Source organism: Triticum aestivum, chromosome 2A (assembly GCF_018294505.1).
Source record: "Triticum aestivum cultivar Chinese Spring chromosome 2A, IWGSC CS RefSeq v2.1, whole genome shotgun sequence".
NCBI lineage: Eukaryota > Viridiplantae > Streptophyta > Magnoliopsida > Poales > Poaceae > Triticum > Triticum aestivum.
Window position 1 is genome coordinate 775,739,181 of NC_057797.1, and position 23,187 is coordinate 775,762,367.

At 48.7% G+C, this 23,187-nt stretch overlaps 1 protein-coding gene across 1 annotated transcript; it reads right to left on the reverse strand.

Annotated features, from left to right (window-relative positions):
- Positions 1-14,568: 14,568 nt before the first annotated feature.
- On the reverse strand, positions 14,569-15,819 carry LOC123186669 (vacuolar iron transporter homolog 5). Its single transcript, XM_044598385.1, has one exon. It carries the CDS (start codon positions 15,720-15,722, stop codon positions 15,090-15,092), a length of 633 nt encoding a protein of 210 aa, XP_044454320.1. The 5' UTR covers positions 15,723-15,819; the 3' UTR covers positions 14,569-15,089.
- Between the last annotated feature and the right edge of the window lie 7,368 nt (positions 15,820-23,187).

The window sequence follows — 23,187 nt, forward strand, 5'->3', positions numbered from 1 at the left end:
ACCCCGGTGGGTGGTGGTGGCACCGGCACGCCGGCGGCGCTGATCCTCCACGCGCTAGGCACCCGCATGTCCGGCGGGACCGGGTACCCGGCCTCGTAAAGGAGGCGAGCCTCATCTTCGTGGAGATGGCGGCGGCCGAAGCCATTCGCCGCCGCGCCGTCACCAGGGAAGCGCTCGGCCATGGGTGGAGACGGCGAGAGAGAGGAGAGGGAGAAACGACGGCGAGAGAGAGGAGAGGGAGGAACGACGACGGCGAGAGAGTGTGGTCGCCGAGCACGCTTGTCCGCGTCTTATATAGGCCGAGACGCCACCCGTACGCGTGGCCGCCGTGTGTACGCGTGGCGGGCGAGGGAGGGCGAGGGATGCGCGTCGTCCGGCCTTCATTGCGCCGCCCGTGAGGCATCAATGGCGCAGGCTGACCGGCGCGGCAGCGCGGCAGCTTTGGCATTGATTCGCCGCGGGAAATGAGGCGATGAGGACGACGAAGGGGCGAGAAGAGAGCCGTGTCGCTGACGCGGCGGGCCCGCGGCTTTTTCGCACCAAAAAAGTTCGCCCGGCGCCCCCGGGCGCCCCCCAGCGCGCCGGGTTCGGCTTGGGTCCGCCGGCGCTGTTTTCGGCCCAAGCCGGCGAAAATCGGGCTCCTGAGGGCGCGACTGGGCCGATTTTTCGGCGCCGGCGCAAGAAAAACGCCTGGGGAGGCCTGCCTGGGGGCGCGGCTGGAGATGCCCTAACGCACATGGTGAGAACTTCCCCCGCGTCGTCCCCCCCCCCTAGAGCGACTCAGGCGGCCAGAAACCTAGCCGCCGCGGCCGCAAACTCCCTCCTCCCCTCCCTCTGCCGTCGTTGGAACGCGCCGCCGGGCTAAGCCCGGGGGCCGAGGGTGGTGGCGGGGGATCTCCTCTCTCGCGCGTGTTGAGTATAACGTTTATTAGGAAAGACGAAATAGACTAGGATTTGTTCTGACTTGTCTTGTACTCCAAGTAGATGATTGTACTTGTATATGCCCACGAGGCTCAAGCAATACAACGAAATATTCCACCAATCCCTCTCTCCCTTTAACATGGTATCTATCGCAAGTCGATCCTAAACCCTAGCCGCCGCCGCTTCCGCACCCACGCGCCGCCCCCGGGACGGTCGGCCTTCATGAAGGCCGCCGGGGGCCGCCCCGCCCGTACCTAGGGTTCGTCCACCGGCCGTGTTGGCCGGCTGCCCTAGAGAGTCTTTTTCCCGAGCCCTTGCTCCGGTTTTTTTGCTCTCTCGCCGGTCGTTTTGATCGGCGTTTTTCTTTTTGTTTTTCTAATCTAATCTTGATCGGTTTGCGTCGCCTGCCGCCGCCGCCGACCCTCGTGCGCCTCTACTCCGACCCCGGCGCGACCAGCCGGCCTCTCCTCTGACCCGGTGGCCACGCGCGCCGAGGCGGCCCGTCTGGGCCAGCCGCCGTCCGCGCGTCGGTCCGCCCGTTGCATTGCGCCGGCCGTCACCGCCCTGCTCTGACCGGGACACCTACATCGCCCCGACCCGGCGGCCTTGCGCCATGCAACGGCCAATCATAGTCGTCGCTCGCGCGCCGGCCCGCCCATCGATCCACGTCACCCGCCTCCGCCGCGTCTGCACAGCGGCCCAGCGGTCTACCTCGTCGGCCTCGTTCTCAGCTGCGTCGGGACGACTACGTCAGGCTCGTCGGCTGCCTCAACTCGGACGCCGCTGCTCCGTTGGTCGCTCGGGCCTTGCTGCCCGGGCGCCGGCGCTGCTTTGGCCGCCTGGGTGCTGGTGCTGACAACCTCGTCCGCGACGTCCCACGGCGTCCGTCGTCGCCGGCTTCATCTCGGACTCCGTCGCCACCACACCTCCACCGAGCGGCGTCCCCGACCTCGCGCTCGATTGGCTTGATCACCCGCTCGCCGCCGTGATCCGCCTCATCTACACCGCGCGACCGACCTGGCCCGTCGGCTATGCGCGCCTCCACATGTCCCGTGAAGATCATCCCCGAGTTGAGCGCGCCTCTCCACCGATCGAGCATAGGGCTGCCGCTACGTCGCCCCGTCGGGCTGCAGCGTCGCCGCCCCGTGGTTCTCCTCGCGGCTGCATCGACTCGTGCATCGCCGCTGCGTCGCCCCGGGTCGTAGTGTCGCAATACGCGGTCCCCCCGCCGCCCCAAGGCCATCCCCGCAGCTGCACCGACTCACGCTCCGCCGTTGCGTCGCCCCTTCGGGCCGCAGCGTCGCGGCGCACGGTCCCCGCCGTCGCCCCGACCTGCCTACCGCCGCTGCTCCGCCCCTTCAGGTCGTAGCGCCGCGGCCCGCGGTCAGCTCCGCCATCACCACGTGTCGACCTCCCGTGGTATGGCAACGCCGTCTTCCTTGGCGCGGGAACGCCACCGTCCGCGTCGGTCTTCGTCACGCTGTCAGGGTTCTTTGCCTACTTCGAGCACCGCCGCCACACTTCTAACCTAGCCGCCGCCAGCGTCGTCAGGCCGCCGCCGCCGCTCTTCTTTGGCCGCTGCCGCGGCTACCTCTGTAGCTGCCGCCGCCGCCCGTCCACCCCGTTCGTCTTCATCCAGCACCAGCCTGTCGCCAGCGTCGTCGTCCTCTACTCCGACCACTTCGTCTACTCCGACCACCCTTGGTGACATCGGCAACGCGCCGATGGACGCCGCAATCGTCGTCGAGTTCTTCTCTGCTAGCCTCTCCGACTTCTTCGACATGGCGTACAGCTCGTGCAGGTCCCAGTGTTCGCGCGCCCGATGATGGCAACACCGCCGCGTGCCTTCGTCCACGACGTGTCCCCGGGCCTGGCAAGCCTGGTGCGGCGCTCCATCAACTTCGTCTTCGTCTATCTATGCATGCCCGGTGTTGGCAACACCGGTGCGTGCCTTCGTCCATGATGTGTCCCCGGGCTTGGCAAACCCGTCGAGACGCGTCGTCAACAACATCTTCTTCCCGGCGCAGCACTACTTTGACACCACTGCGCCCATGCTAACTCGGCGCCCCCTTGCGCCCGCGGCTCCATGGCGACTTCCTCGACACCGGCCACCCCTACTCGACATCGACCACGGCATTATTCGCACGGCTACCTCGACCACGGCTCCACCACCCACGCTCTTGGCTACATCGACAAACGGCACAAAGGGCTACCGCCTGCTTGAGCAACCTCGTTGGTTTCCACTCCAGCCACGACTCCGCGATGCGTCAACCGTTACGACTGTGGGGGGGTGTCCGTTAGCTTTCCTTCGGATTCTTCTCCAGTCTCACCGTCTGCGTCCCTACCGTTGTGACTGCGGGGGATGTTGAGTATAATGTTTATTAGGAAAGACGAGATAGATTAGGATTTGTTCTAGCTTGTCTTGTACTCCAAGTAGATGATTGTACTCCTATATATATATGCCCACGAGGCTCAAGAAATACAACGAAATATTCCACCAATCCCTCTCTCCCTTCTAACAGCGCGTCTCCGGGGTGGGGCGGACCCCAAGGCGTGTGGTGGCGCGACCGATCTGGGATCTGCGGCGCGGCGGATGGCGGCAGGCGGCGGCAGGCCGGCCCGTCCTCGGACGGCGACGGCTTGGCGCGGCGGAGGCCAGGGCTGCGGGCGCTGCTGATGGCCCTTCGGGCGCCGGCGGTGGCTGTGGTTGGCGGCGGTCGGCTTGGCTGCGGTGGCGTGCATGCTGTCTTCAGATCGACGACGGCGGCGTGAAGGGCCTGGTGGTCTCGTCGACGGCACCTCCGATCAGATCTGTCCTGACCGGTGCAGCCGACGGTGGTGGTCATCTCTTCCGTCAGAGGTGGTCAGCCTGAGGCTGGGTGTTCGGATCTCGGGATCCGTCATATAGCACCAGCTGCGAGTCGGGAGACGTAGTTGCCGGTGAAAACCAAGCCGACAGCGGGCGATGGCGGCGTTCCACGTCGTTACCTTGATGAAGGCATCGTCATGTGACTTCCGTCGACCCACTCGTATTGCTCCGGGGGAAACCCTAGGATCTGGTGTTCTAGACCGGACGATGGCGGCACTGCGGTGTCGTTTCTCTCTTAGGAGCGTCGTTTTGTGGACCAGCGCTGGAAGTCAGAGGCGGGAGGTGGAGCGGCTTTGTCTTGCATGGAGCTTCGATGGAGATGTCAAGTCATGCCTGACCGACAGGTGCTACGCTTGGTCATGCCTGGTCCGCAGGTGCTACGCACGACAGATCCTCCAAGGGCTTCAAGTTGTGTCGGCTGGTGGTACGTGGCAGCACGGCGCTGAGGTGTATCAATGGCGACCGCGACATGTACAGCTGTTTGCGCGCAGGGAGGAGGTGCCGTTGGACGCCATGATGGCGTCGACGATAGCTGGACCGAGCAAGGTTGATGCATCAGTACAGTTCTGAAGATGGAGCGGTGGCAGTTGGCGGCGACGGCCTTTGAGAGCACGCCGGACCAGTCTGTGCCCCAGACTCGGCAATTGGCTAGGTTGGGGTCTCAGGTATTAGATGTTAGGCTTGGCTGCGATGTCTGTTTGGTATTAGGCTCAGGCTATCTGCGCCCCTTCATCAACTGGATAGGTGTAACGACAGTTCGTTGCTTAGACGGCGGCTTTAATCTTACTATTGTATGACTTTGTAAGATCTTGTAAAAATAATTAATAAAGTGGCCGTATGCATCGCCCAGATGCAGAGGCCGGGGTCATCCTCATTTTTTTTTTTAAATTCTGGCACCTTTCCGTTTCCCGCCGGTCAAAATCCTCTAACCGTGGACGATACCCCGCCATCCCATCCCACCGTTCGTCCTCTGCTGTGTGGCTGGAAAATCTCTGCTTTTGTTGAAGTTTTCAAACATGTTCTCGTGGGTTTACCTATTTGATGGGCTTGAGGAGGGACCGGTAAATGTGGTTACCACGGCACTACCATAACCAAGGAGTAAACATCACCTGTTTCTGTAACAGCACAAGTATGGAATTTACCACAAAGCCATTATTTCAACATTGCAGGTTGACAATGACTCGAGTAGATGTGGTTGAAAAATGCTTGTGCCAGCCCCAGGACCAAGCCGCCCACTGCATTCTTCTCCCCATGTAAATACCTCTTCTGCCTTGTAATAAGTGCAGCATGCTTCACACCACAAGCCAGATAACTGACATCAAGCATTACATTTGACTTTAGAGGAGTGCACCATATTGTTCAGAAAATATATTGACATCAGCAAAAAGACTTCGAAAGTAAAATATGACCATATTGTTCAGAATATCTTACAGATCTTAGTCCTGACAGAACAGTGGACACAGAAGCTAGTTTTAAACTTTTCTCTTGGTTGCTTGAGACCGAAACAAGAGTTGATTCATCCTGTGGAGCATATAGAAGGAACCATTTAAATACATATAATAACAGTGCATAGAACTCACGTTTTTCAGTACTTGTACAAATTCATCCATTAGAAATTCAAAAACTCAAACTCATTCGAAAACTACATTTTGCTAAAAAAAAACTCATTTGAAAACTATGTTCAGGTGGTAAGCCATGTTACGTCCTCTGCTCGGCGCTACTACTAAGTTTTGTTTGCCCATTTTCCGGATCAGTTCGTAAATTTCCACACTATCCATAGGCATTTTACTCCTCTAACCGGGACCTAACCGATGCTCAATAGACCATAGTGGAATGAAAAAATTACTCGGCTGCCGCAAATCTCCCTATATTTACTCCACCGCTCGACGACCGAGTAAAAAATCTCTCCCTCTCTTCCCCTCCTCTGCGTCCTCTTTTCTCCCCCTCGCCCCGTCGCCGGTGCGTCCCCCACCCTTCCCCGCCGCCCCTTCTCCTCCCAATGGTTGGACGCGGTGGCCGGAAGTCCCCGCTGCCGATCCGCAGTATGAACCGCGCCGCCACGCCCGCGGGTCATCGTCTAGCGGCGCATCCTCCTGCCCCCACCCGATTCGCCGACTCCCAGAGCTCCCCCCGCCGCGGCTGCCACAAAGGACCTACCTCTGCGTCCGGCAACACTCGTGGGGGACATGGGTGGCGGAGATCACCGACCGGGAGACCACAAGTGGGTCGGGTTGTTCCACATGGCGGAGCTCGCGGCAATGGAGTATGACCGGTGGCAAGTCCGCTTCCACGGCCGCGATACGAGGCTGAACTTCTTGTTCAGGACAGCGTCGATCCACCTCGTCCCGACGGAGCCGGGTGTGGTGAGCGCGGCGATGGTGAGGGAGCGCCTCGGGGCGGAGACCGCCGACGAGGCGTACATGGAGGGCCGCCACCACCAGCACCCAGAGCTCGTGGAGGCAGAGCGGGCAATATTCACCGACAATGCCAGGGATGTCATCGTCATCTCCCCCGACGAGGTACAAGGCGGCGAGGAGGGCAGCGAGTAGGAGGAGTTCGACGTCGAGGAGTGGCAGGGCATCTTTCCCGACTGTGACGGTGACGGAACCGACCCGGATCCATGTCTCACCGAGGGTGGCCTGTCGAGGAATGATTGGCTCGACCTCCACTACGGCTGATGAAGATGGGTAGTTTTTAGTGTAGTTTTAAGTTTAGTATAGTTTAAGTTTAAATTTATGTTCAATGTTCGGTTGTCAAGACTATCTATGTTGAACTTATATTTAGCTAGATGCACGCAAATTTTGATCGAAATTAGGTTGAATTTATGCAAATTTACATTTTACTCCGCTAAATTTAGGGGATCTGTTAGAACCGACCGAAACTTAGTGGAGTATAAATACTCCACTAAGGGTACTCAGCCGGATACTCCGCTATTTTTTAAGGGATCGGTCAGAAATGCCCTTATAACAGTAACAATTCAAATCAGCTGTAATTCGCTACCATATGAAATTAAAACAGATCATTCCAAACTGTTATAATGGCATACCAGAAATTAAAACAAATCATTCCAAACTGTTATAAGAGCATACCGGATAATAGAGATCTCAATTATTCTAACTAAACTACACAAGAGTGCGTCTTCTTTACAGCACATCACAAAAGAAAAAAAATTGTGGCTCCAGAGTGACAGTATTTTTGTTGCGCTCCATGTCTTGTGTTGACATGGAGTACAACAAAAACACAAACACTTCATCCATGTCAACACAAGACTTGCATCAGTTTGTCCAACATTAAGATGGAACACTTCATAACAACCCAACTCGCCGGAATTGCAACCAAATAAAAATGATAACTATATAAATCAGCCAACATCTGGACGTAAACTCAAGAGGATTAGTGCAGTTGGCAACCTAAACTCAAGAGGCTTAGTGCAGCGGTTGTTCCTAAGCCTCCTAGGTTGCTTCAGAGCACCCCGTATGTCTGGACATGTCGTTCTCTTATGCCCTTACTTTCGACAAATAGTACAGAACCAATTGTGGGCAGCATGTAAGGGACAATCAAAGATCTAAACAGAAGCAAACAATGAATCACTATCATAATCGGTCCAAAAACATCTGGTAGGTAGATCGTAAAACTGCCAAGATGCAATGTGACTGATAATCTTCCAAGTTGTCAGAATTATCGCTTCAGACATAGAGAACATAGGAGAGAAGCATTCAGTTTCATTATATGAATTCAATATAGGAAGCAGAGTATAGAAGGGCAAAACATAGTGCATGAAAAGTTTCTAGGAGGCAATTATCAGGTCCCAGGAGGCCATTTGGAACCTGCCCATCAATTGGCTCAAGCTTAGAAGTTGAACGCTAAAAAAGTGCAACTCCTTATAAGGACACACACTGCCAATCATGGTCAATTTCCACAAATGCACCAGCTACTATTCCATACATAAAGAAAATTGCAAAATAATAATTTATAAGCAGTCCGCAAAAGAGTAAACTTTGGCTCACTGATCCATAGGAGAAGTGTAGAACACAAGTAGCTACCTCCAACTGAAACCAATGCTAACAGTGGTTCTTATTTCTTACCAATGATGAGATGAGGCAAAGCTTTTGCCTCCGTTTCGAGAAAAAGAAAACAATGCATGGTGCACATCGCAGACACCAAACACGACCTACCTTAGTATCATTATCATGCATGACGCCGTAAAAGACAATGGATAATTGAACTCAACATTTATGTTCCTTTTATGTTGTAGAAGCTTACATGGAACAAAGGAAACAACATAAAACTAAACAGTAGCTAACTAGTGCAACTTAAATGAATAGAATAGTTAAAACAACATAGCTTATAGCTTAACAATTTGTAGTCGATAGACACACAAAGCTTGGTACTTGAACAAACAAACAACCACCTACTGAAAAACATAATAAGTAGATAGATATAACTGGGCAAAGGGTAAAATACCATACTTCATAGAATTCTTCTCTCATAATGTTCTGCAGCATAGCTGAGCACCAAGTTATCATAAGTTAAACAAGACTGATCAGTAGTTCAGGAGCAAGTTGACATGCCTGCATACTGTGTACAACTGATGCCATGTCACTGGTGAAAATTGAGCGCGCAGACCATATTTCTGCCAACTGGCAGAGATTTTAAGCAAGACAAAAAGAAAACTGAGCATTTCGCTGCAGCTCAAGTCCCTCGCAAACCACATCCATTTGATTCTAGTTGCAACAGAATGAAAGCAAATATTATTCTAGAGAGATAAACATGCATATATTAACAAAACATGTATGCATAGTGTGGCTGCTTAAGGTCAGGCAAGGAATACTTCCTACAGCATGACTTGCAAATTATTATAGCAGTATTTTAAGTAGAAATACACCATCTAGACTTGACTTATAAAACAGAGTAGATACACAGAGTCAAACATCTTACATAGCAGATCGATACAGAAGTAGGTTCACATCTTACATAGCTGATAAAATACTTGAGCACCATCGAACATATCCCTCTCATAGAATAACCTTTTTGGTGAAAGCACTGCTAATAATAGGTGACCAAGCAATGGTTATCTTCACCTTAGAGCCGTTGAGGTCACATTTATGTTTACTTATGCCGCAGTATTGAGGCCTGACCATGACAGCAGCTTGCACAGAACCACCAGGAGAGTAGGCTTCTACGACAACTTTCAGGGTTTCTTCCAATTCTTCAGAATCTTCACTCACTGTCCGTAATTCGAGAGAAACAACATGCCTTGACAGATCGAGGTAACCATCTTCTTCGCCTATTGGCATCTTCCCACCAGCACAATAACGAGAATCAAGCAACACAACTTGGGTGGGAGCGGCAGGGCCTTCACTACCCCTTACCACATCTTCCTGAGGTGGTGAGGAGCAAGCAACTCTGCCTCCATAACTGAAAGGGCTTTGACTGCCTTTAACAATGCCGACACGCAAGAAAGTGGCTTGTACTGCTCCACGATACAGTTTCTGCAGGCTTAACTCGGCTGTGCAAAGACAGTTGTCAAAGGTGACAGTATATAAACCATTATCGGTATGGTAACCACCGAAATGGCCTTTTCTATTGATCAGCACGCTGTCTTCAGACTCTGCGTGGCCGCCCTTGAGTTTTAGTTGGACTTCAAACTCAAGAGGGGATTCGGCTGAGATTGCACGAGATGGGCCAGTCAAGCACAGAAAGGGGTCCTGCAAGGGCCATCATTACACACACTGAATGAATTGCAACAAACCGATGGATCAACAAATTAAGAGACATGCATGCAAACAAAGAGGAGATAAAAGGAAAGCTAACAGAATACAGCAGGCGCTTACTTCTTGGGTGATCTCTTGGAAGTTGTCCCTTTGCCGGTGGAAGAGAACGTTGCGCTTGCGATCCACATTGTCTCGTGCGGCGACGACGCCGTACACTTTGAGTGGCCATTGCAGGAGTGGCCATTCCAGGTCCAAACTGATGTTGGCAATCTTGAAGGAGAAGATCTGCAAGGTGATCCCACGAGTAGTATAATCGGATGTCACCTGTCTGGGTGTGTAGTGTGTAAAGTGCATGGGGCTCACTAGGCCTGCACGCACAATTTTGTCAAGAAAAATTAGACTTGCTACAAGGAAGGAATCTGCATTGATAGGAATCATAGTGTAGTAATGAACTGGTGTTGGCAAAAAAAAAGTATATCTTACTTGTGTATCCAAAGTGTCCAACTTTAGATTCAAGGCCTTGAAGGTAGGAATCAAAGACCTCCTGATAATCCTCCATCTGCTTCCTTGCCTCCGTTCTCCTCCGGGGTCGTCTTGTTCTTGATCTGCTGATTTGATTTGCCTCCGTTCATCTTGTCCTTGTGAAGCTCCTCGTCCGCAACCTCGCCATACTTGAATTCCGTCATCTCTGCATCCACATGCCCGCCTCTGGCCGCCATGGACTCAATGGAAGTTTTGTCCTCCTCCACCTCCATCCTCTCGCCGATCTTGCCGTCCCTGGCAGCCATGGCCTCACTTTGATCCTCACAAAAAGTACTCGTAACCATTAAAATATCACACGTTTGAAAAATGTTTGAGCATTTAAAAAATGCTTAAGACATTTTAAGAATATCTCATGAAAATTAGGATTTTATTCGCACAATTTTATAAAATTATTCATGACATACTAAAAACATTGTGACATTCATAAAAAAATGTTCTTATCACTTAAAAATTATGCCACATGTTTAAAAAATCATGAAAAAGTAAAGATTTTACTCTTTATAGGAACATAAATAAATAAAGATTCTCCTCATATCTTCATTTTCCCTTCAAAATTTCTAATGTTTTCTGTTTTTCCATCTGGTACCATGTCACCACTTGTGCAGCTTTGAATAGGGCGAGGGATGAATCTTTGTACTATTGAAATGCAAGGGTTGAAAAGCGAGATACAACGCCCCTTGCCCATTCGTCTCGCTCGGGCGAACATGCGATTAAGGTTCCCATCCTTTCCTCAGCACTGTCACTGGTCTATCTCGTCTTCTGTGGCCTTAGGGCCATGAAGGCGTCGTGGATCGTGACTACTGCCGGCGAGAGGGCTCCTACTCCGTTTTAGGTGTTTCTTTAGTTGGTAGGGTGTGTGTCTTTCTCAAAAAGACAAAGCGGCGCCTCCCCGAAGATGCAGGTTCTTCCCGTCTAGCCCCCGCCCCAATATTGTGTTTAGCATCATTGGAGGGTGTGTGGAGATAAGTCTCCGGCGGATCTCGCGAAATTCGGTGGGTCTTTCTCTTTGGTGGATCTTCTTAGATCCGGTCTTCGTTCGTCAGCCTTCGTGTGTCTTAAAGTTGGATCCTTTCAATCTATGATGACTTCCGACCGTCTACTACAACAAGATTTGCCCGGCTCTGGTGACCGAGGCGATTATGGCGGCGCACCCACTACTGGAATTTCCTTATACATGTAGTGTCGGGCTCTTCGCCGAGAGCCAAACCACGGACACTCCGCAAACACATATACACCGAGAGTAGTACTAGGCAAACACAGGTTCCCGGCAACGAGGTGATATTGCCAAGAAGAAAACACGGTGAAGAAGGCACATCCAGCAAATGTCACAGATGCCGAGAGCACCACACGACAAAGAGATGCCCGTGGCATGTCCGTTTGCATGTGACGGCTTCATGACTTCCTGCTGTCTTTACCGAGAGCTAAAAAGGAACGCTCGGCAAACTACCTGTCACTGAAACATTCTGACATGGCAGGTGGACCCACTTGTCACTGAAATATTTCAAATTATTCAAAACAAAAACAAATCAAGTGAATCCAGAAACGTTTTCTTTGTCGAGAGCTATACAACCCCACTCGGTATAGCACCGTTGACTGGAACGTATTGACCTGACATGTGCTCCCGCGGGTCCCACCTGACAGGGGGTGCTCTCGGAAAAGAATGGCAACACTTGAGTGCTACCTTTACCTAGAGGAGTCTGTTCTCGGAAAAGAATAGCACTGCTGGAGTGCTACTTTTGCCGAGAGACGCCCTCGGAAAAGTTTGTCCTGACGATCAGGTGACCCCTCTTCCGAGTGGCCGGTCTCGACAAAGCCTATATTTCCGAGTGTTGTTCTCGGAAATATGTCCCGTTGCTTATTTTGTCAAGTTGTTTCTTATGTAGTCCCTGCAATTGAAAACAAATACATCATTTTATGCGGTATGCCTATAACTACAGTGCAGAACAACACATCTCATATCAAATTAATATGGGAGCTCCTACAAACTCAGTGAGCAATCATATACAAGTACACATAGCTAGGCTCGAGAGCTACTCTCGGTGAAGGCTCTTGAACTGGAGTAGGCTGCTATGTTAGCCGAGTTAAGCTCTCGGTAAAATGTGTCGACCTCTAGAACCTGACATCTTTACTCTCTAGAACCTGACATCTTTACTGAGAGCCGTGAAGGTCTCAGCAAACAAAATAAACTTTGTCGAGTAAGCTACCGGCAAAGCTTGGACGCGGCATAGGACGTGGGGCCCGCCTATCAGGTGGTGGACACATGGCAGCTCCCTACTTGTTTGCTTTGCCGAGAATAGCTCCCGACAAAGCACGAGTTCAGCGTAGGACATGGGACCGCCTGTTAGGTGGTGGACACATGGCAGTTTGCTATTCATTAGCTTTGCCGAGTTTGGCTCTCAGCAAAGCATGAACTAGACGAGGCCGTGGAACCCAGCCTATCAGTTGGTGGACACATGGCAGTTTCCTATTGGTTTTCTTTACCGAGCGTTGCTCTCGGCGTAGTCCGTGGGGCCCTCCTACAAGGTGGTGAACACGCAACGGTTTCCTATTCGTTTGATTTGCCGAGCACGGCTCCCGGCATACTCTGGGCTCGGCTTAGGCTGTGGGTCCGCCCTATCAGGTGATGGACACGTGGCGGCATTGTGCTTATTGTTGTTTGCCGAGAGGCTTTCCTTTGCTTTCAGCAAAGCTGTGCCACGTGGCAACCGCTGTCTCCTTTGTTGTCCGTGAATCAGTTTTATTTTGCCAAGACGCACTGATTGGCTCTCGATAAACAGTTTGCCGGGTGTCCGTTGGTTCTTGGCAATGTTCTGTTTGCCTGAGAGGCTGAGAGGTGTACGCCGGGTACTCTTTGCCGAGAACAATTCTCGGCAAAGACTTTGTCAAGTGCATTTGGCCATTTGCCGAGTATTTCTGGCACTCGGCGTTATGGCGTAGGGTGTAATTCCAGTTGTACCTTCGGCCCACTCCAGTGTGTAGTCGTCAATAGATGGTCTACGTACCTGGATATAATTTTTGTTACTTTTGGTATTTTTTGTACTGCCTTGACAGTGATGAATATATCAAAATTCCGGAAAAAGTAGGGAAAATTTACACCCATTTGGTAGCAAAGTATTTTTATAGTATTCTAATAATACTATAGTTATTCATATTATTGTAGTTTTATTTACAGCAGGCTGTTTGGCTCCGTCTAAAAACTGTAGTTTTAATACTAGAGTTGCCAAACCATAATATTTTCTCTGCATAATAAAAAGAACCCCAGACCTACTTTTTTTAAACTGAGCACGGTGAGAAAACGGGCACGTTTGCTTCCTTGTTCCCAAGTGGCACAACTCGATCCCCTCAATTCAGCTTCGCTGCATGGTGCGTCGTCGGCGCGGCCGTGGACTTTCCCGTGGTGACCCTCGACGGCCACGCTGAATATGGCCGAGTGTTACGTGCAGCCAGCAGCTTCGCTCCTGGTAGTTCAACTGTCTCCGCTTTTGGTAAGCTGGCTTTGTGCATGGCGGTTCAAGTTCATGTATGGGGCTGTTCGTTGGTTGTCCAAATGTGCAACGACTAGGGAGATTGACACGTGCATGCGTGTTTGCAACTGTGAATAGTTGCTAATTTGTAAGCAATAGCCAAACATGTTTGCAGTATTCTCAGTACTCTAGAAAACTTTTGTATGTCAAAACTGTGGTATCTTGTGCCTATAGGTTAAAATACTGTAGTTTTCAAATACTTTGGGTTTTCCAATAGAGTTACTTTGCTATCAAACAGGGCTAAGGGTCAAAATTGTCTTGTATTGTTTTTGATATAGTTTAGCATTCACTTCGCATGGTTTGTATTGAAGTTTTAGCCCAAAAAATTAAGTAGTTGAAGGGGGTGCGGTTTCTGTTATATGCGGCGACGTTGACGCCCTCCAAAAAGTTGCGACCTCGCCACTTGTGCGTGTCTTTGTGTTAAGCTCGGACCCGACTTAGTGGACGTCCAGAAAAAAAGGGAGATGTACAAGAAGCTTGAAATAATATCTTAGCTCTAGCTAGGTAGCTGTGTGGCAAATTGCGAATTATATGTATGCTTTTAAGTTGACAACGCTGCATCGATCATATCTATATCTACGGTGTGGTGTGGTGTGGTGTGGAGTGACTCACTCCCAGCGATCGAGTCGACTCGTGATTCTCTCTCTCTCTTCACTGTCACGTTGCTACTTATACTGCCTCTCGGGTCTCAAGACATGGCTAGTTTATCAAGCTTACCATACATGCATGACTAGCTTGACTTGCAAGAGAAAACTCAAATTAATCAGTACTTCCTCCGTCTCATAATGTAAAAACGTTTTTCCACTGAAAAACGTTCTTACATTGTGGGACGGAAGGAGTAACATATGTAGAAGTTGCCTTGATGCAACAACCTGATTCTTTGTGTGCACTGCCACACTGCTAATATTGTTCTCAACTTCTCAAGATATATATGGCTAATTAATCATTCAAGATTACTTGAACAATGAAAATATGTATGCAGCTTGACTTGCATGGGAAATTCAAATTAATTAGCTTATATATATATATAGCTTGCCTTTCTTGCAACAACCTTGTCACCTTCTTCCACCTCCCAATCAGGCAATCACTACTAGTAACGTTACATGGTGCAAGTAAAAATACTATAGCATGCATCGCAGAGCCGATGGAGCTAGACTGCATGCATGCAGCAGGCAGCCATGGCATGCATGCATGCAAAGACTAGTAATAGCAGTAGAGAGAGAGAGAGAGAGAGAGAGAGAGAGAGAGAGAGAGAGAGAGAGAGAGAGAGAGAGAGAGAGAGAGAGAGAGAGAGAGAGAGAGAGAGAGAGAGAGAGAGAGAGAGAGAGAGAGAAGCAGAGAATTAACTAGGGAAGAGACGCACGGCCGGGCATGCACATTCCATGCGCGGACGTCAGGCCATCAGCCGGCCGGGGAAGAAGGCGTTGGCACCACGTACGTAGGTAGGATCACGAGGAAAGCATGGACGAGACGACGATCGATGACGGCAACAAAAAAACCTCGTCCACCGATCGCACGTCATATGCCGCTGGCCCGGAAGAGCCGCATGAGGCCGAAGGTGAGCCCCATGGCGGCCAGCCCGCCGACGACGACCCGGGCGGAGGACCTCACCACGGGCGCCCTCCCCAGCACGGCGCCGACGACCCCGAACGCCGCCAGCGCCAGCGTCGCCACGGCCACCACCACGGCCACCCGCAGCTTGTACCCGACGATGAAGCCCGCCGCCAGCAGCGGCAGGAGGGCGCCGACGGAGAAGGCGAGGGCCGAGGCCGCCGCGGCCTGGACGGGGCTGGGCAGCGCCCTCTCCTCGTCGCCGCCGCGCTTGCCGTCGCGGTCGAGCTGCGCGATCTCCACGTCGCGCTGGGAGCAGACGGACACGAACTCCCCGATGGCCATGCTGCAGACCCCCGCCAGCAGGCCCGCGAACCCGGAGATCACCATGGCCCGCACCTCGTGCTTCACCGCGCCCACGCCCAGCATCAGCGACGCGGTGGACACCAGCCCGTCGTTGGCGCCCAGCACCGCCGCGCGCAGCCAGTTGGCGCGGCCCGCGAAGTCCACGTCGGAGTCGGAGTCGATGCCGCCGCCGCCGCCGCGGCACATCGCGCCCGGGTTCTCGGCGTCGGCCAGCTTGGTGTCGTTCACGGCCATGGCTGGCAAGTGATCGAGAGTGAGACGGAGTTGAGATGGTTGGGGGTGGTGGCAGTGGTGGGAGGCAGGTAGCAAGCAGGCAGTAGTGTGGAGGACACACGCTCCGGTGGCGTGCTTTATAGGGGAGCTCTGGTCGATCAGGTGTGGAGGGTGTTGCGTGTGGGCATGCCGCTCTCCCCCTACCTTTTTCTCCCATTAGTGCTGAGGTTCCCAGCTTTCATGCCGCTCCGGGACTGTGTGGCTAGTGCGTACATGCCGCCATGCCATTGACACGGCCCCCTCTCTCTCTATCTTTTCCTCTCTTTTGACATCCGGTGTTGGGCGGGCGCGCGTGGCCACCACGATCAACCACATACCTAGACCTAGATTATTAACCCATCCATTCCAAATTCCATGGTGCTTGCTGAGTGTACATCGATCATACAACGACGACAGCTTAATTATTTAGGTCTTGTGGTGCAACATATGCGCTGATATGCATGGTTAGATCAACGTCCGATGATATACCAGTCTAATTTTTCAGGAGATTGGCGAGTTCACTCCGTAGTGGATCGACAAGGGAACATGTGTGCCCGTTCCATGATGCATGAACATGGCACGTCAATCAGCCTTTGGATTTTCCTTGCACATGTATCGATCAGTATTATTGCCGGCATGCATATGCGTAGGAAATCTAGCTAGGGAGCTCAGACTTTTAGAGTTCCTGTTCCTGTTACGGGGAGCTAGCTGTTTTCCTGTTTGACAAATTTGTGCTGACACAGTGGGCTGGCAGTGCAAGCAGATGTATATGTCACTACTCACTGCCTGTTTTGTGTCTAGTACGTAAGTGTTCATTGAAATGGTGATGATGATCGTGAATATATTTGCAAGCAATGCGTTTGTTTCCTGAAAAGGGGGCTGAAACACATAGAAAGAGCGTATCATCCATCCAGTACATGTCTTAACACACCAACATCAAAGTTGTTCAGCAGTTATGCATGTTGTTCAATAACTAAAATACTGGAGTACATAGACAAAAGAAAAGCTATACAATTTTAATTGCAAACAGTTGTTAGTTTTTCTATAGAAAATGGAAGCTTTCGTTACCTCGGGCCTCGACCAGGCATACAACCAAAAAGATCAATTAGTACTATATGCTATTCAAGCACAACTTAGATGTCAGTTGGTTAGGTTCGTTGCGATGGAACCGTCCTATTCAGGTTCAAGTTTTTAGACTTGCTACAGGTGCTCTCGCACATTTTATGGATTTATTTTAGGTCGTCTGACGCTATTCTTTCAACGGTATGGCGTGCCCGTCAACCATGAGGCATTTGTGGCGACCTCGTCATTCTTATGTATGTCGGCTTAGTCGCTCGGAGTTGTTTATAGGGGTAGGAAGTGCATGTGTGTGTTCATAAGAATGAGTGTGTGTGCGTGTATGTGAGCGTCTACTTTTATACTATGTTTCTAAAAAAAACAATTATGTGGACAAAGGAAAGCTGCAAACTTTATTTAGTTGAAAATTTCCACTTGCAGTTTTCGTTTATATGGGAGAAAAGCTACACATATAGTTGCAACCGATCGAAGTGGCTGAGTGGCATTTATTTTCATGATGGGATAGATGTTGTCGCTAGCTAGCCATGGACATGTTTTCATGTGGCCGGCTATATATAGCAAGTGTGGTTTTTCTTGTGTAAAGCGAGCTAGCCAGCCAACGTACCTGCCGTGACGTAGCTGATTCTCCTTATCATGATGGAACCGTATCATCTCAGGCTCTGAGCTGCAAATCACTTACTAAAAAACACTTTGGAGATGGAGCTGCGTGCACCACGTAACACAAGACAGAAATGAAAGGAGGAGCAACTCAACAAGCATCTCTGTCTTTCTGTGCTTGATTTGCAATGGCATTGGCATCTAGCTATAGATAGCCGGGTAGCCATTTACTCCGTGATGTGTCTTTGCTTGTCATCAAAGAATCAAATATAATCACGAATCGATCGAAACGCCACGTTTATACCCCACATCTTGCCAGTTCAAAAAGGGCGATCATCATTTTACTAAATTATTACTCTGTTGTCTCTTTGCTTGTCAAAGAACCAAACATATCGCGAATCATGGATCGCAGCGCCATGTCTATACTCCGCATCTTGTCAGTTCAAAAATTATAGTAACCATTTAACGAAAAGTAGTACTAGAAGGCAAAACAAAACAAAAATAAATACTCCCTCCGTCCGGAAATACTTGTCCCAGAAATGAATAAAATTGATGTATTTATAACTAAAATAAGTCTAGATACAACCATTTTGAAGACAAGTATTTTCGGACAGAGAGAGTAGTACATTATCTTGGAATGCAAGGTAAATAGTAAAAAAGAGTGAGTAAAAACTAAGTGCGTGCATTGATTGGAAAGTAGATCCAGAGGAATCTAAGTGCATGCAATTTGCATGCATGCATCCCTCTCGTGGACACTGTTTTTCCTTCTTTTGTACCCACAAACAAAAAGAAGAAGAAGAAATAATAAAAGGCACAGTGCTTTGAGCAGACGGAAACTTTGAACGGAAGATGACAAGAGGGCTATCTAGTCCAGGAACAAACACACAGCATCCCGGCTCTGCAAGCAAGCAAAACAAATTTCTGATCACAGCACAACAAAAGCAGGTATAGAAATTGTTCCAAAAACAGCATGACATGAATATTAAGTAAATAAACAAACACACGACACAGGTCAACATATTAGGTACACGTACTCGATGCATGCATGGTAGCACAATTCAAGTCTGGTCGATCGAGCCAGAAAAGGGGGTAAATTATTTACAGTTGGAGTGAGTGCTGAATCGGCGTGCACCATGAGTCCATGCATGATGAACAAGAGAGAAGCTGGCATTTGCGTTTGCATTTGCATTTGGGAGAAAAATATTGGAGGGGAGTGCGGGATAAGCATGCACTCCACACGCCTCCTAATCTCTTTTTATGTTATCTCCATCGATATGATCTTGCTTTACCGAGTGGCCTCGCTTTCTTTCTGCCTTTCTTTCTTTTTCTCTTCCTGCTTTCGTCTCTCTTTCCCACTTCATGATTTGGTCGCTCCCTTTTCCTAATCTTTCGTTGCCAATGTGTGTGTGTGCCGGCTAGCTATAACATCTCATCTCTTATGCCGATCCACCATTCGCATCTGCCACTTACATTCTAAACTACGTACATGGTTTTTAAATATGTATACGACCCAACAAGCAACTTTGACTTCAAATGTTCGACGTTAGTACTACTAGTGTGTGGTTAATTACTATGATTTGAGTATATAGGACAACATATGTATCATACGTGCTAAAAATATATCAAATCATACTACTATATATCAGGGAAAAAAATCAAACAGCAATCATTTTTTCGGATTATACTCCAAGCTAGATAAGTTTGACTGCATGATTTCTGGGTTGTCGTCCATAATGTAGAAGGGATATGACTAATGAACTAACTTGGCTTTTTACCTTTAACCTTTTACACAACCACGTTTACCACTTGGCTTTTGCCCTTTAGTTACACGACTGCACTCACCTGATCACCCCTTGGCTTCTTCCAACAGCCCGTCAACTAATTTAACCAAGTGGATGATCAACTAACCAGCACTAAGTTTACCAAGTTCAACCTGCATTTGATCCCCAAGATAAAATCCCACTCTCGACCACGTGTAGCCTTGAGAAGTTAATAGTTTATCAACGGATATATATATATATATATATATATATATATATATATATATATATATATATATAGACCTTAACTCCCGCCCACCTTTATTTACCCCTCTGCATGCATTTCTCACATCGAGTTGCCATTATGTTCTCTTCCATGTCAACACTCCTAAATGCTCATCGGCATCCTACTTCATACTAACTTCTTCCCGATGGTTATTGCTCCCTTCTCGTGCTTGGCATCGACACATTGCATGAAAAATTGCACTACGTTGGCAATTCACATCTAGTCGGCTTTACCTCTAAGCCTAGAGAGCACTGGTTCTACTCCAAACAACCTTGCTATGAACCCTAACCCCTTAACCTCCCAGTGATGTCACTAATCTCAATGTCCAACGCCCATATCCCTTGCTTGCTTTCCAAAGATCCATTGACTGAGAACATGGTGCATACAGGTTAGAGATGATGCCTATAGCTCGGGATGGTGAGGGGGTCCTTTCTTATGTCTAGCTATAAGATCTGATCTCATGGTCCAACTTACACCTAGTGTACCATAAATGTTTCCTCTAATCCTACTTACAAGTGTCTTGACCATTCTTTTGCCAATATAGAGTGGTGCAATGTCTTTCCTAATACTTTAGTGTTGATTTACATACCATTCTTAGTGATCATGTACCAATTACGTCCATCACTCAACTTGCCATGGTTAAATCTGAAAGGACCTTCAAATTTGAGACGAGTTGCTGGTAGAAAAAATGACTTCCAAAAGGTGTCCAATTTGCTTGATGTAGCTCTTGTAATAAACTATTCCATGTTAGAGCTACTAACCTTGTAGGTTCCTTGAATAAATGGAGCAAATCCAGAATATTCTTTGCAATTGTAACTTGAGTTCTATCCATGCTGAAACTGAGCCAAAATGGTTTTCACGGATTCAATGTGCTATTCCTTTTGCGGGTCAGTGTCAAAATGAGAAAATGGTAAATAAATCAATACAAAGAAGGTGTCACTCTTAAACAACATAGGAAAAAGATGGCAATGTGAAGCATCAATGCATGTCCATGACCACAACTCAAGCCCGGATATTATTTTACAACTAGTAATTAACTTCTAGTGTAGTAGGCACAAGTACAATGTTTTTTGCATACACAAACTACTACGTTTAACTCACACGATGAGCTAATAACTAGACTACCGAAGAATGTCACTTGATTTTCGTTGACCTGAAAAGACAAGATACGAGAATCTAAAGGGCATAACTGAAGATCCACTTGCCTAGATGGGACATTGTGGGACGTTGGAGCTTGGCAGGGAGAGACTCGAAGGAGAAGGAACAACCCACCAGTTACTTATCCCACTCAAGCAGCTAGTTACTTATCCCAATCAAGCAGCTGCCACGGGCAGACGCAAAAGATTGTGGGTTTTGGATTTTGAATGGGGTGTAGCTTATTTTAATTTTCACATGTTCTTGTTATTTATATCGTCGTTTTGGGCCTACTATGCTAATAGAAGATTGATGCTGCTCTCGCATGTTCCCGCTAACATGGAGTGGATGTGATATATATGTTATTGTGCTAAGCCTAAAGTGTCGTTGGTTACCACAATAATAGGAATACCTGGATTCGAGGAGTAATAAACACGATATTGTAGAATTTTGGGTTGAAAACCGCTACATCAGCGTTCTAGCCTGCTACTTAGAACCATGAATTATGAAATCACCCTTCTCCTTTCCTATTGCAAAATTGTAAACAAGAATCCATCTTATTGACAATCACGAAAAAATATATGACCAAGCTTACTTCATTTTTATATATGAAAATGATCTCAAAGGCATTTGGTTCATGTGGTGATAGAAACTCTATTTTTTTCCATAATTATGTGCTTAGTGATATTTAAGCTCTCGCTAATAATATCCAAAGAGCTCCGTATGCTTTAGGTTGAAAGAGTGCTTACATGACTTTCACCCTGCGAGTCTCCAGAAGTTGTCTATAAAATAATCAATAAAACTTTGGCCAATAGGTTGAAAGAGTGCTGCCATGACTATATCCATGAAACTCTTTTTTGACAGGCACCACCAAATATTGTACAATACCTGACCAATTCGTTAGCCACAATATATGAGTACTGTGAACCTGGCCAGCACACAATGATGCTAGCTCATGAGCTGATATGTTACATTCATGAGGGCAATACTCCACACTACCATTAATGAAATCTAGTCGTAAGTGGAACCTTTGCTTCCTGACCACGACTCCTAGAGGTGCATGATCGAAACCATCAATGTTAGTCGCTTGCTTGAGGGTGTTGCAGTTCATGTCGAAGGCGACTTTTCCCGTGCCCATCTGGTCGGCAATATTTTGGGCTTCTATTGGTGTTATTGCATTAGTTTGAATACCCGCACTAGCATGCTCAATGTGTCTGACTACAACAATCAACACACCCCCTCAATGTCTCTTGCAAGGCAATCACAACCACCACAACGTTCTTCCTGGCTAAATGCACCATCGAGTGAATTTTGATCACATCCTCACTTGGCTTCACCCAACTATGGGTTCGTGGGACAACATGCTTATCTTTCTTTGCGTGCGTTGCATCCCATTCCTAATAGATGGTGCAGGAGATGACTGGTGAAAGCATCAAATTTCTTCGGAGATCCTTGATACGTCTCCATCGTATCTATAATTTTTGATTGTTTCATGCCATTATTTTACAACTTTCACATACTTTTGGCAATACTTTATATTATTTTTGGGACTAATATATTGATCCAGTGCCTAGTGTCAGTTCCTGTTTGTGCCTGTTTTTCGTTTCGCAGAAAATCCATATCAAACGGAGTCCAACTGCGATAAAATTTTACAGATATTTTTTTGGAATATATGTCAGTTTTGGGAAAGAGAATCAACGCAAGTCGGTGCCCGAGGGCCCCACAAGACAACAGGGCACACCCTGGTGGGGTAGGGCGTGCCCTGATGTCTTGTGGTCACCTCGTAGGTTGGTTGGAGCCCTTCTTTCTCCGCAAGAAAGATAATTTCCGGAGAAAATCCCCTAAACATTTCAGCCCAATCGGAGTTACAGATCTCCGGAAATATAAGAAACGGTGAAGGGGCTCTAAAAACATACGCGAAACAAAAGAGAAACAAAGAGAGAGATCCAATCTCGGAGGGATTCCTGCCCTCCGGGAGCCATGGCGGACAAGGACCAGAGGGGAAACCCTCCCCCCCTCTCTGCCGGTGGCGCCGGAGCGCCGCCGGGGGAATCATCGTGACAGTGATCTACACCAACAACTTCGTTACCGTCATCACCAACTTTCTCCCCCTTTATGCAGCGGTGTAACCTCTCTATTCTCATTGTAATCTCTACTTAAGCATGGTGCTTTATGCCACACATTATTATCCAATGATGTGTGGCCATCCTATGCTGTTTGAGTAGATTCATTTTGTTCTACGGGGTAATTGTGGTATGGTGTGATTGATATGAGTTGTATGATAATATGGTGCTGTCCTATGGTGCCCTCTATTTTCGCGCAAGCGTGTGGGATTACCGTTGTAGGGTGTTGCAATACGTTAATAATTCGCATATAGTGGGTTGTGAGAGTGACAAAAGCTTAAACCAAGTAAGGGGATTGTTGCATATGGGAGTAACGGGAACTTGTTACTTAATGATATGGTTGGGTTTTACCTTAATGCGCTTTAGTAGTTGCGATATTTGCTAGAGTTCCAATCATGTGTGTATATGATTCAAGTATGGAAAGTATGTTAGCGTATGCCTCTCCCTCATTGCATATGATAAGTATCTAT